At 46.6% G+C, this 13,493-nt stretch overlaps 1 protein-coding gene across 1 annotated transcript; it reads left to right on the top strand.

Moving 5' to 3' along the window:
• Window positions 1–307: 307 nt before the first annotated feature.
• Window positions 308–2,846, top strand: LOC130105941 (GTPase IMAP family member 8-like). Its single transcript, XM_056272129.1, has 3 exons — window positions 308–836; window positions 2,240–2,426; window positions 2,642–2,846. Exons 1-3 carry the CDS (start codon window positions 308–310, stop codon window positions 2,844–2,846), a joined length of 921 nt encoding a protein of 306 aa, XP_056128104.1.
• Window positions 2,847–13,493: the final 10,647 nt, after the last annotated feature.

The following is a 13,493-nucleotide window of genomic DNA, read 5'->3' as shown; positions in this document are numbered from 1 at the left end:
AAAAAGCTGTAAAGCACAGGGGGAGCTTTACAGGGGGTATGGCTTATCTAAATGAGATGTAAATGAGCCCTATTGTCACTCCCAGCAGGAGAGAGAGGTGAGAATGCACAATCTTTTGAGGCCGTTTTCTCCCATTTTACCTTTTTTGAGTTCCTACCTTCAAATGGCCACAACTTCTCCAAATATTATCAGATTTCCACGTGTTACACATCGTTGGAAAGCTTGGAGACTACACTTTCAGAATCTATGAATAACTCAAAATGCCGAAGAACCGACTTGTGTCCCTAGTTTCCGTGATCGGTCACAAATGTCTGCTCCCGGTCCTCATGTGTTTCTGCTGGTCATCAGATTGAATGGCAGATACACAGAGAGTGAGAAGAACACAGTGAAATGGATTCAGGAGAAGTTTGGAGAAGAAGCTGTACATCACACTTTTGTTCTGTTCACTCATGTGGATTTGCTAATGGGTGAATCACTGGATCAGTATATCAGGAAAAGCCCTGATCTACAGTTAGTGATTGACAACTGTGGTGGCAAATTTTACTCATTCAACAATCAAGACAGAAGCAATCAAAATCAGGCCACAGAGCTGCTGGAGAAGATTGAACAACTGGTGAAGGACAACAGAGGAGATCATTACGCCAATGAGAAGAGAAAGAAGAAACAAGAGGAGCCGAGACAAGACAATAGTAAAGAGGACACAGAAAGTGACTTAGATGAACTGCGTAAAGAAACAGATGAACTCATGAACCTCATGATGAGACTTGAGTTAAGTAAAATGGCTCTGAGGCTGTCACTAGCGAGAGCAATGGCACACAGCAATCTGTCAAGACAAGGTAAATATCAAAACGTTTGTATTTGGATTCCACACATATCAGATATTTTCTTGTGGTTCTGCATGTGTTACATGTATTAGCTGAAGACAGGCATTCGTAAATCACATGGGAGCCAGAAAACAGAAACTGAAATGAAAAGCAACTAAAGGAAACACTGATCACCATAATGGTAACATTTTCAATAAAACATCAACATCTAAACCGCTGTTAATTCTCTATAAGACCTTCTGTAGACGTCTGACAGAAATAAAGTCAGTCTGGTTTGTAATAAGAGAGATTTAATGTATTTTACCCAGAGGACAAAACACCTGCTTTTTTAGGAAATCAGACATGGGCTGCTGTAAAAGGTTGTCATATAAAAATGAAATCTATGATGTCTGAGGATCACAACCTGGGTGGACAACCCGGTCAACAATCTACTGGAAACTTGTAATTAGGGTCAAAACAATGCTACCTCAGATCCTGCTTTAACTCCCCGGAATCACCCAAACATGCTAAAAAGGTTTAATTATATTCATGAATCCTGAGCCATATCTCCCTGATACTTTATGCTAGAAACAAACTGAGCACACCTTTCAAAAGAGTGGAAGATAAGCTGTCAGTTGATGCCTTGATTGTACATTCTAATTGCATGTACAATCAAGGCAATTTGAGGTAGCATTGTTTTGACCCTAATTAAAAGTTTCCAGCAGATTGTTGACCGGGTTGTCCACCCAGGTTGTGATCCTCAGACATCATAGATTTCATTTTTATATGACAACCTTTTACAGCAGCCTGTGACTGCTAAACCCCCATTGCCCCCTGGGTATTTTCAGTTGATTTAATCTAAGGGGCTGTTTACACGACACCGTTTTCAACTAAAAACGTAAAACTATGTATGTGTTTTGGTCGTTCATTTACACAACAACAGCGTTTTGGGTGCCTGAAATGCAAACATTTGAAAACTGGTTTCAAAGTGCAAGTTTTTGAAAACGGTCTCCGTGTAAACAACAAAAATGTGAATCTCTAAAGATGATGATGTCATTCACATGCATGTTACATGTTCAGTCTATTGCGTTTCATCGCCATCTAATGGCCTGGCAGCAGAATACAGCGTTTTTAGTAGTTTTTAGTCGTTTTTTTCAGATCCGTGTGAATGGGGATCGTTTTGACAACGATGTCATCTGTACGCGGAAAACTCAAAAGAAAAACTTCTCAGTTTTAAGCATATCGTTGTCATGTAAATGTATCCAAAGGCTGTGGTTGAAAGTCAGTTGTAGTTTTTGTGTTTCTTTCTTCAGTGATTCTGCTCGTTATCATCAGGTGTCTTCAATAGTCAAACAATCATCACTCAATTAATCAGTTAAGTATCTTATCAACAATAAAATTCTTAATAACCTCATATATCCTTCTTACTTTAACAGATCTGAGGATTGTGCTGCTGGGTTTTCTTGGAGCAGGGAAGAGTTCAACTGGGAACACCATCCTGGGCAGAGATGTGTTCAGAGCAAGTTTAAGGACAACCACTAGGAGCTGTGAGAAACAAGCAGCAGTGGTGTTTGGAAGAATGGTCTCAATCACTGACACTCCAGGACTGATAGACCTTTTCAGGCACACTCGTAATCATCATTATAAGTCTGATGTTGAGAAAAGCTTAGAAATGTCTGATCCTGGTCCTCACGTGTTTCTGCTGGTGATCGGAATGGAAGGATTATCAAGGGAGGAGAAGAACCCGGCTAAATGGTTTCAGGAGAACCTTGAAAAAGATGCTTTAAATCACACAATTATTCTTGTCACTCATGCTGATTGGCTGAATGCACTGATAGAAAAAACAAGGACCTTAAATCAGTGATTGACAGCTGTGGTGGCAGATATCACACATTAAACAACAAAGACAGAAGCAATCAAGGTCAGGTTACTGAACTGCTGCAGAAGATTGATGAAATGGTGCAGAGAAATGGAGGGAAGCACTACACCAGACAAAACATCTTTAAAAGACAAGATGATACAAGTGGTTGTAAAATACAATGAAACCCATTGGTACCCAGCTAACCAATTTTTGGTTATGGAAACATTCAAACGCCCAGTTTTCTTGATGTTAGAGGAACTTTTAGTATAATGTTCCTGAAACATTCTTTCAAACATTTAAACCTGCTGTGAACAAGCAGAAACACTAAAGGAAAGAGAAACAACAAGAAGAGAAACTTTCTTCAGCCACAGCCTAAGATGAAATCAACTGAAGATAAAAGAAGACATTCAATCTCTGAAGATCTCAGCAGAGGAGGAATAAACAACTCCACAAACAGCATTTCCAGTTTCACGTATTACGACTGACTTACGAAGTTGTTGTTGAGAATTAAGTTTTGGATGTTGATGTTTGGTTGAAACTGTCACGGTTCATCGATCCATGTGTTCGTTTTGTATATCTGTTGGTGTGTTTTTGGGTGTGGGGTTGTGTGTGTGTGTGTGTGTAGTGCTTGTTTGTTGCTTAGCACCGGCTGATTACGCTAACTGCCGTCAGCTGCAACTAATCTACTACTTGTTAGCTGCCTTTATCTTGCTGGAGGTTTTCATGCAGGGTGTCGGTTCGTTGTTCATGTTTTTGTATTCTGTCACCCAGTACCTGTGTCCTAGTTTGTTGCGGGCTCTTCCTGTTTTCCACGGAACATCCAGTTTGCTGAGGGATCATCCGGGAGATTGTTCCTGTCGCTGCCCTGTGTCCTTGCTGATCTCCAGTCCAGTTCCTCTCCTCTTGTGTTGTGTCTTCCAGGTCGCCCGCCTGTAAACGTGGTGTTTTGAGTTTCCCTGTCTGTTCCGTCGTCAATAAACTGTTTCACTTGCACTTGGATTTTGAGACTCATCATTGTGACAGAACGAACCGACCAAGATGGATCCAGCAAGTGTGGCCGAATTGACGGAGATTCTATCGAAGAGTGAGGTGCGCATGCAACAACAGGAGGAACAGGCGACGGCCACGGGTCGTGGATTGAGAAGGGATTGTGCTTGTACTGTGGAGCCGTTGGCCACATTGCCCTCCAATGTTCGGTAAAATCCAGCGCCCGCCAGTAGGTAAGAGGTTACTGACGGGTGGATCTACACTGACTAAATCCTCTTTTTCTGCTACTCATCTGACTGCCTTGACCTCCTCCAAGACGACGTTCAGGTGGTGTGGTGTAGCTGAAGCTGCATTTACCAACCTCAAGAGCCGCTTTGTTTCAGCTCCCATTCTTATAGCCCCTGATCCTTCACGTCAGTTTGTGGTGGAGGTCGACGCGTCAGAAGTGGGGGTAGGAGCGGTTCTTTCCCAGCGCTCTCCCGCGGATGACAAGGTACACCCTTGCGCGTTTTTTTCTCATCGTTTGTCTCCTGCGGAATGTAATTATGACATAGGTAACAGAGAGTTGCTGGCAGTCAAGCTAGCGTTGGAGCAATGGCGTCATTGGTTAGAGGGTTCAGGGGTACCCTTTATTGTCTGGACTGATCATAAGAACCTTGAATATATCAGATCAGCAAAACGACTCAACTCCAGGCAGGCTCGGTGGGCACTTCTTTTCGGTCGTTTTGATTTTACTCTCTCGTACCGCCCGGGTTCTACAAACATCAAACCCGATTCTTTATCGCGCATTTTTGATCCTTCCGAACGCCCGTCTACTCCCGAGTGCATTTTACCGGAGACTCTATTCATCTCCACACTCGTTTGGGAGATCGAGTCGAAGGTCCTTACGGCCTTAGAAGGGGTAACGCCTCCGCCCGGTTGTCCACCGAGTCGTTTATTTGTACCGGAGGGGTCAAGGTCCGACGTAATTCGGTGGGGTCATTGTTCCAACGTAGCATGTCACCCAGGAGTTAATCGCACCAGTTTTTTGGTCAGGCAACGATTCTGGTGGTCCTCTATGGCTCGCGACATTCGGAGTTTTGTATTGGCATGTTCGGTCTGTGCTCGTGGTAAGACTTCCAATCGCCCACCGGATGGGTTACTCCAACCGCTGTCTGTCCCTTTGAGACCTTGGTCCCACATCGCGCTAGATTTTGTCACTGCCCTCCCGCCCTCCCAGGGCAAGACGGTCGTTTTGACCGTAGTGGACCGGTTCTCGAAGGCGGCTCATTTCATTCCCTTGCCCAAATTACCATCTGCCAAGGAGACAGCGGTTGCTGTTATAGATCACGTCTTTCTGTTACATGGCCTCCCGATGGACGTGGTATCTGACAGGGGTCCCCAATTTATTTCCAAATTTTGGAGAGAGTTTTGTCGTTTATTGGGGGCGCGTGTCAGTCTTTCTTCTGGGTTTCATCCTCAGAGCAACGGGCAGACCGAGCGTGCCAACCAAGACTTAGAGAGAGTGTTGCGATGTTTGGTTTCTCAGAATCCTTCCTCCTGGAGCCAAAAACTCTCATGGGTTGAGTACGCACATAACTCGTTACCAGTGTCATCCACGGGCCTATCTCCTTTTGAGTGTAGCGTAGGGTACCAGCCACCTATTTTTCCCAGTCTGGAATCTGAAGTCGCGGTCCCCTCTGCTCACGCCTTCGTCCAGAGGTGCCACCGCACATGGACCAGGGCCCGAGAGACTCTGCTCCAGGTGGGGGCGCGCACTAAGGCTAATGCCGATCGCCACCGGTCAAAGCCTCCCGTGTACGTTGTGGGTCAAAAAGTGTGACTTTCTATTAAGAATATTCCGCTCCGTTCCGTGTCTAATAAGCTAGCTCCTAAATTTATCGGCCCGTTCACGGTCACCAAAGTCATTAGTCCGGTGACTGTCCGTCTCAAACTTCCTCCAGCGTACAGGAGAATTCACCCCGCCTATCATGTCTCCAAATTGAAACCTGTTTTTCGTTCTAACCTTAATCCGCCGGTTCCGGTTCCCCCACCGCCGCGACTCGTAGACGGGGAGCCTACGTATTCGGTTAATCGTATTCTGGACTCGAGACGGAGGGGACGCGGATTCCAGTACCTGGTGGACTGGGAGGGTTACGGTCCGGAGGAGAGGAGTTGGGTTCCTGCTAGGGACATACTGGATCACTCCCTTATCGATGATTACAATCGTCAGGTAGGCTCTCTTGGGAGTGCCAGGAGGCACTCTTAGGGGAGGGGGTACTGTCACGGTTCATCGATCCATGTGTTCGTTTTGTATATCTGTTGGTGTGTTTTTGGGTGTGGGGTTGTGTGTGTGTGTGTAGTGCTTGTTTGTTGCTTAGCACCGGCTGATTACGCTAACTGCCGTCAGCTGCAACTAATCTACTACTTGTTAGCAGCCTTTATCTAGCTGGAGGTTTTCATGCAGGGTGTCGGTTCGTTGTTCATGTTTTTGTATTCTGTCACCCAGTACCTGTGTCCTAGTTCCTTGCGGGCTCTTCCTGTTTTCCACGGAACATCCAGTTTGCTGAGGGATCATCCGGGAGATTGTTCCTGTCGCTGCCCTGTGTCCTTGCTGATCTCCAGTCCAGTTCCTCTCCTCTTGTGTTGTGTCTTCCAGGTCGCCCGCCTGTAAACGTGGTGTTTTGAGTTTCCCTGTCTGTTCCGTCGTCAATAAACTGTTTCACTTGCACTTGGATTTTGAGACTCATCATTGTGACAGAAATGGTTTCGTTTGAAGTCACCATTATGGTGATCAGTTTATGCTTTAGTTGGGCTCTTGTCCCCTGACTTTTATTAGTTTATTTCTCTTTCAGCAATTGCAGGTATATTCAGGAAATTCGCCTTTGGCTAAGCCCCGCCCCTCTTAGTTACTGTTGCTACGTCCGACAAACAAACTTCATCTGGGCTCTGGTATCAACATGGCTTATGCTGTGACAGCTCTTCCTGCTGAAATTTTATCAAACTTTTATAAAGCAGCAAATAAAGTGTCCGATAGAAGTAGGCAAAAGGGGCTGCAATATACGTTCGAAGGCTATATTACCGACATACAGGTAATCGAGACGCAGGCTGGGACTAACCATATCAAGGAGCAACACTGTTCATGCAAAGCTGGGTAGGTCTCTATTCACTTCTATAATCGCTATTACAAAGCAAACGGACTACGTGAGTATAACGTTGTATTTATTAGCAGCGTGTGCTAGACGACACTTGTCAGGATTTGACTTCGGTTTGGGAAGGGAAAAAAACTGACACCCCCCTCCAACCTCTCTGGGAAATGCGTATCTGTGTTACAAATGCCCCAGACACAACGTTTAACCATATTTTTGATAAAACTACGACGGTAATAGCCGGCCGAGACCAAAAATATGAGACGCCTGTGTTAAAGTCAATGGAGCGCTGTGAAAAAGTGTCGGACCTCAGTGGGAGCTCGTTCGTGGCTGCGCTGTGATTGGTCAATCTACATTCTAGGGTGTGGCTTAGCCAAAGGCGAATTATTCTGCATTGATAAAGAAATAGTTTTTTGAAAAGACAGATCAACATGTCTATTTTTATGACAGTCAAATGACTGCATTAAAGTAGTTTAAGTCAGTGGTTCTCAAACCTGTCCTGGAGGACCCCCAACACTGCACGTTTTCTTTGTCTCCCTAATCAAACACACCTGATTCAACTCATCAGATCATTATCACATGGGGATATATGTGATAATGATCTGATGAGTTGAATCAGGTGTGTTTGATTAGGGCAGTGGTTCTCAAACTTTTTCGGTCATTCCCCACTTTGGACAAGGGGGAATTTTCAAGCCCCACCTGCCCCCATCGCCCCGACACAATGCTAATGAAATACGTAACAAGCTTAAAATGTTCCAATTTATTGAAGTAACAAGTAGTATCAGTATAGTAACAAGTTGTATCTAAATACAAACTAACTATATATCTACATCAAATAACAGCAAGTTCAAAAATAAAGAAAATGAAGTGCATTTGTGTCATAACTTGCATGAAATTCAAAAATAGAGAAAATAAAAGTGCCTCAAAAATAGAAAAGAAATAAAAGTGCCACTTTGCAATCTGTTAAAAAAAGAAAAGAAGAGAAATCCATTTGGCAAGACAGGTCTATTTATCCCTGCATTAGTGACTGCAATGAGCCACAACATAATGACGTCACATATTTTCCAACCCAGCCCTCAGCTCCCACTTACGCATGAAACAGCTTCCAGCGCGCCTGGCCATCGGCGCGAAACATAGGCTACATATCTATGGGCGCAAAAGTTTGTTCCGCTACAATTAATATGTCGACGTCACGTCAATCATTATTTTGGGGGTGGGGAATTCCTGTTACTTGTTGTCGCCCCCGGGGGTGATCGGTCTAATAAGCAGCAACACACAGCTATAAGGACGGTTTGCTCTCACACGCGCTGCATTAATAGTCACACACACACACACACGCGCGCGCGCGCAGTCTCTACTCTAGCAGGGCTGCCAACTTTTGAGTTCAGCTTAGAGTGAGATTTTGGGGGGCGGGGCTTGGGTTATGGGGGAGGGGCTTATTGAGGGGCGTGGCTTGGTGTGGGGAAAAATACAAACACAAAATCCTTGCATTAGCAGAACTGTATTAAATATATATTGATTGTCAAGGTATTTGGTATCTGTACAGAATTTCTTGGGAGATTTACATTACATTTAATTTTACATTTAACATTTTAAATGACATTCTGTTCTTAGAAAACAATAATTAACATTAACTACTAGGCATGTCCATATTTGTCATCTGGAAATGCTTTTGTACTGTTTTTATGATAAAGTTAAGTAAAATAACTGCTCAGTGCTGCAAAACAAACAACTCTGCTATTGCTAACTTAATTCTATATAAACTATATAACAGGCCTATTACCAGCCTAAACTGGATGGAGACAAGGAGCGCCCTGTAACTCACTGACCTGCCTGCGTTCACAATTCACACGGTGCAGATGGGAGGGAGAACGGCTGACTACACAGTTTATGGGAATAAATTGTGTATTTCTCTCACAATTGTCACAAAAAACTCACACTGTCTGTCTGGTCTCCAGAGCCGGTCCGAGCCTTTTGGGGGCCCTAAGCAGAATTTGATTTGGGGGCCCCCTCCCACTACGCGAAGTCCCCTGTGCTTGACGATTATTGACACAAATGTCACGCAATAATGATACATTATGAATGAATACAGTAAGGTTATGTATTAATACAAACTTTTACTTTACTCTTTTACTAACTCTTTAAAACTTCTTAAAACAAACTGTCTCAAAACATATAAAATAAATGATTTGCTAAAATAATGACAAAACTGAGAAATCAGAAATATAATAAGAGCAAGGGTTCAACAATGACAATTATTGTTGAAAACTTTAAAAATATGATTATTTCTCAACTGTCTCAATACAGTGTAACTGTCCACTGGGTTGTGTTGCGAAAGACACGCAAGCTCGCTTAGCTTACCTCTCTGTCGTCGTGCGCGTGCGCGGTTAGGAGCGCGCCGTTAAGAGCTCAACACATCTGTCTCGCATGCACGCTCGCTCGCTATAGATTACAGGATATTTTAACTAATTTGCGGTAAAACTAGTCGATCACGAATGGCTCAACTGGTAGATCTATAGATAAACTTATCTTTCAGGCATTTGACCGACCGGGTTGACACTTCAGCGTGAGAAATCGGGGGTGTGGCGTGAGAGCGTGAGAATTGGCTCAATTGCGTGAGTCTCACGGTGAATGCGTGAGAGTTGGCAGCCCTGCTCTAGTGCGCGGTCTTGCTCCAGGTTCCGGGAGATTGGATCTCATTTGCGGGCGTCAAGGAGCCGCTATCAATATGCGGGAGACTCCCGGAACTTCCGGGACATTTGGGATGTCTGGATAAAGATATAAAGGCATAAAAAGGAAAATTTCCTCCCGTTTGGCGCGCCGCACCTGTTACGTCTCTATTCCCCACCAGTGGGGCGCGCCCCACACTTTGAGAACCGCTGGATTAGGGACACAAAGAAAACGTGCAGTGTTGGGGTCCTTCAGGAAGGGATTTGAAAACACTGTTCTATAGTATCATTACAGATGTATGGAGATGAAGCATTATTTTAAAAAAACTAGCAATAAAATCAGCTGTTGTGATAAAGATCTTTGTGTGATTTTTCAAAACTGCTGCAACCTCTTGTGTAACAGTGGATACAGACAGACTTGAGGACTTGATACACGTTAAGTGAAATCGAAAAAAGAAAACTTTGTTTGCCTTCTTTCACGTGAAAATCTCCTCTGGTTAATTTCTCCTGTTCAGTCAGTCAAGATCAGATGTCCATGAATGAAAACATGAACACACTGGAGAGCTGCTTCACAGCGGAAAATGAAGTTGTACTTGTACACTGTTTTTCATGTTTAATACGGTAAACTGCTGAATTGAAGCGATCTATTGTATAAAGTGCTGTATAAGTAAACATGACGTGACTGAATTGCAGATCTTGTGCAAACATATCCTCTTAACCTGCAACCCGCCGGCGGGCCCATTTGCCATTGCATGTTTAAAACAATAATATCTTAGTAAAAACGTACTCGGTTACTAACGTAACCTCGGTTCTCTCTAGAGAGGGAACGAGTACTGCGTAATAGCTTACGCTAGGGGAAAAACTCTTTTCCGCGAGATATTGAAGCCAAAAATTATCCTTAATTTTTTATTAATGTAAAACGCTTTGCAGCAGCAAGCAGACATAGGCGAAACAGCTCGCGCGCCTATTGGTTGCTCTGCAGCAAATGCAGCAGCCTATCGAGAGAGACTCTGCGTGACGTAATGACCAATGGGGGCAATTCGCGCCCATATCGTCACGTCCCGCCAGAAGGGGCGTGGTCTCACCCTATAAATATGCTCGTTAGGCTGATACAAGCTGGTTTTTATCACTGAAGCGAACCAGAGCGTATTCCAAGCACGGCAAGATACGCAGTACTCGTTCCCTCTCTAGAGAGAACCGAGGTTACGTTAGTAACCGAGTACGTTCTCTTACGAGAGTATCTCTCGTACAGCGTAATAGCTTACGCTAGGGGAACACAATGCAACACGCCGTGCGTACAGGGATCCAACACCAAAGTCCCGGGGGCCGAAGCCCAGGGCTCATGTAGTGCATAATCACCATAAACTCACATAGAGTGGAGGAAGAGAGACTGGAAGCGTCATTCCCTATAAAAAAGCACCCAGCGGGCTATTATATGACAATAAAACGCGCAGCCAGGGTGAAAGCTTTCAGCCTGATCTGGGTGGCCATACATGTGTCAACACTCATGGGGCTGCAGTAAACTCAGCATCTGGGCCGCACAGCGGGGCAGATAGCACTGAATTTTAGACCGCCAAAAGCTTAGCTTGTAAGGCGGGTACCTCCAGGTTATAGTATTTTATAAATGTAGACGGCGAGGCCCAGCCCGCGGCCGTACAGATATCTTGCAGGGAAACCCCGCTCGACCACGCCCACGAAGAGGCCACGCCTCTCGTGGAGTGCGCCCTGCCACCCAAGGGGCACTGTAGGCCCTTCGCAGAGTAAGCGAGCGCAATGGCATCCACTATCCATCTGGATAGGCTCTGTTTTGAGGCGGCGAGTCCCTTGGAACGCCCGCCAAACAAAACAAAAAGCTGCTCCGTCTGTCTGAAAACAGACGAGCGTGACACATAAGCTCTCAATGCCCTGACGGGGCAAAGGAGACTCGCATCCTCCTCCTCACTGAGAACCGGAAGGGCGGACAGGGAAATTACCTGGGCCCTGAACGGTGTATTGAGGGATTTCGGGACATACCCGTGCTTTGGTTTGAGAATGACCTTCGAGTCATTAGGCCCAAACTCCATACACGACGCGCTTAGTGAAAGCGCCTGTAAGTCCCCTATGCGCTTCACTGAAGCGAGAGCCATGAGAAACACTGTTTTGAACGACAGGTGTTTCATGTCCACTGGATTGGCTCGAACGGGGCGCCTTTCATGGCCTCCAGGACCGTGGAAAGGTCCCACGTCGGGACTGAAGGGGGCCTGGGAGGGTTCAGCCTCCGAGCTCCCCTAAGGAAACGCACGACTAAGTCGTTTTTCCCCAGTGACTGGCCAGACACCGGTTTTGCAAACGTTGCTATGGCCGCCACATATACTTTGAGCGTGGATGGGGTCCTGCCCTTATCCAGTAGCTCTTGAAGGAAGGAAAGCACTTCCGAAACCCCGCATTCCACAGGTGAAAAGCTCTGGGCTTGACACCATGCAGAGAAAACAGACCATTTCGAGGAGTAGAGCCGCCTGGTAGACGGAGCTCTAGCCTGCGCGATCATGTTTAACACTCCTTCTGGGAGGCTAGCGGGTACCCGTTGATGGCCCATGCGTGCAGGGACCACAACTCCGGGCGAGGGTGCCAAATCGAGCCCTCCGCCTGAGAGAGGAGGTCTCTCCTCAATGGTACAGGCCATGGGGCAGTGCTGGTCAGCTGCATCAGGGCAGGGAACCACGTCTGGTTTGTCCAGAGCGGAGCTACGAGCAGCACTGGGCATCCGTTCTCCCTGATTCGTTCCAACACCTGAGGCAGGAGCGAGACAGGAGGAAAAGCATATAGGGGGCAGCGGGGCCAAACATGAGCCAGCGCGTCCTTGCTTTTCGAGAAAAACTCCGGGCAATGAGCGTTTTCGTGGGACGCGAATAGGTCCACCTGTGCTCTGCCGAACGTTTTCCACAGCAGTTGGACCGTCTGCGGGTGCAGCGACCATTCCCCTGCTGGAACATTGTTCCTGGACAGTCTGTCTGGTCCCACATTCAGGTGAACAGGCACGTGCGCTGCTCTCAGTGAGAGCAGGTTGTGCTGGGCCCAGACCAGGAGGCGTTCCGTCAGCCTGTGAAGGTTTCGTGACCTGACGCCGCCCTGGCGATTTATGTATGCCACCACTGACATGTTGTCCGACCGGACCAAGACGTGGTGGCCCGTTACCTGGGGACAAAAACGCCGTAGCGCTTTGTCGACTGCTATCATTTCCAAGCAGTTTATGTGAAGGAGCTTTTCCCATTCTGACCACAGGCCAGCTAGCGGTCTGCCCTCGAGCAGCGCTCCCCACCCCGAGGTGGAGGCGTCCGTAGACACCACCTTCACACTCGAAGCGGTCCCCAGACTCACACCTGACTGATACCAGTCGGTTATTTTCCAAGGTTCCAGAGCTGAAACACACTGAAGGTCGACCCTGAGGCGAAACAGACCCGCTGTCCATGCCCTGGGTGGAACCCGCGCTTTCAGCCACATCTGCAGTGGGCGCATGCGGAGCAAGCCCAACTGGAGTACAGAGGCTGCTGAGGCCATCAGCCCCAGCATTTTCTGAAACCTTTTGAGCGGAACTATCGTGCCGTGGCGGAAGGATTTCGCGCCGCGCTGAATATTTAGCCCGCGCTCTGGTGACAGGCGTGCTGTCATGGACAGCGAGTTCAACACGGTTCCCAGAAAGGAAATTTTCTGACTGGGAGACAGTGAGCTCTTCGCCCAATTGACTGTGAGGCCCAGCTCCTCGAGGTGCTCGAGTAATGCGGCCCTGTGTTCTATGAGCTCCGATCGTGATCGAGCTAGAATCAGCCAATCGTCCAAGTAGTTCAGGACTCGCATGCCCTGAAGTCTCAGGGGTGCGAGCGCCGCGTCCATGCACTTCGTGAATGTACGAGGTGCTAGGGACAGGCCGAACGGCAGGACTGTGTATTGATATGCCTGGCCCTCGAAAGCGAATCTCAAGAATCGCCTGTGATGGGACGCTATTTGTATTTGGAAATAGGCGTCTTTCAGATCTATCGACATAAACCAGTCCCCGTGGCGCACTTGC

This window comes from Rhinichthys klamathensis, unplaced genomic scaffold (genome assembly GCF_029890125.1).
Source record: "Rhinichthys klamathensis goyatoka isolate OS25496 unplaced genomic scaffold, OSU_Roscu_1.1 h1tg000330l_1, whole genome shotgun sequence".
Classification (NCBI taxonomy): Eukaryota; Metazoa; Chordata; class Actinopteri; order Cypriniformes; family Leuciscidae; genus Rhinichthys; species Rhinichthys klamathensis.
This window is presented reverse-complemented; position numbering and strand designations above follow the sequence as displayed.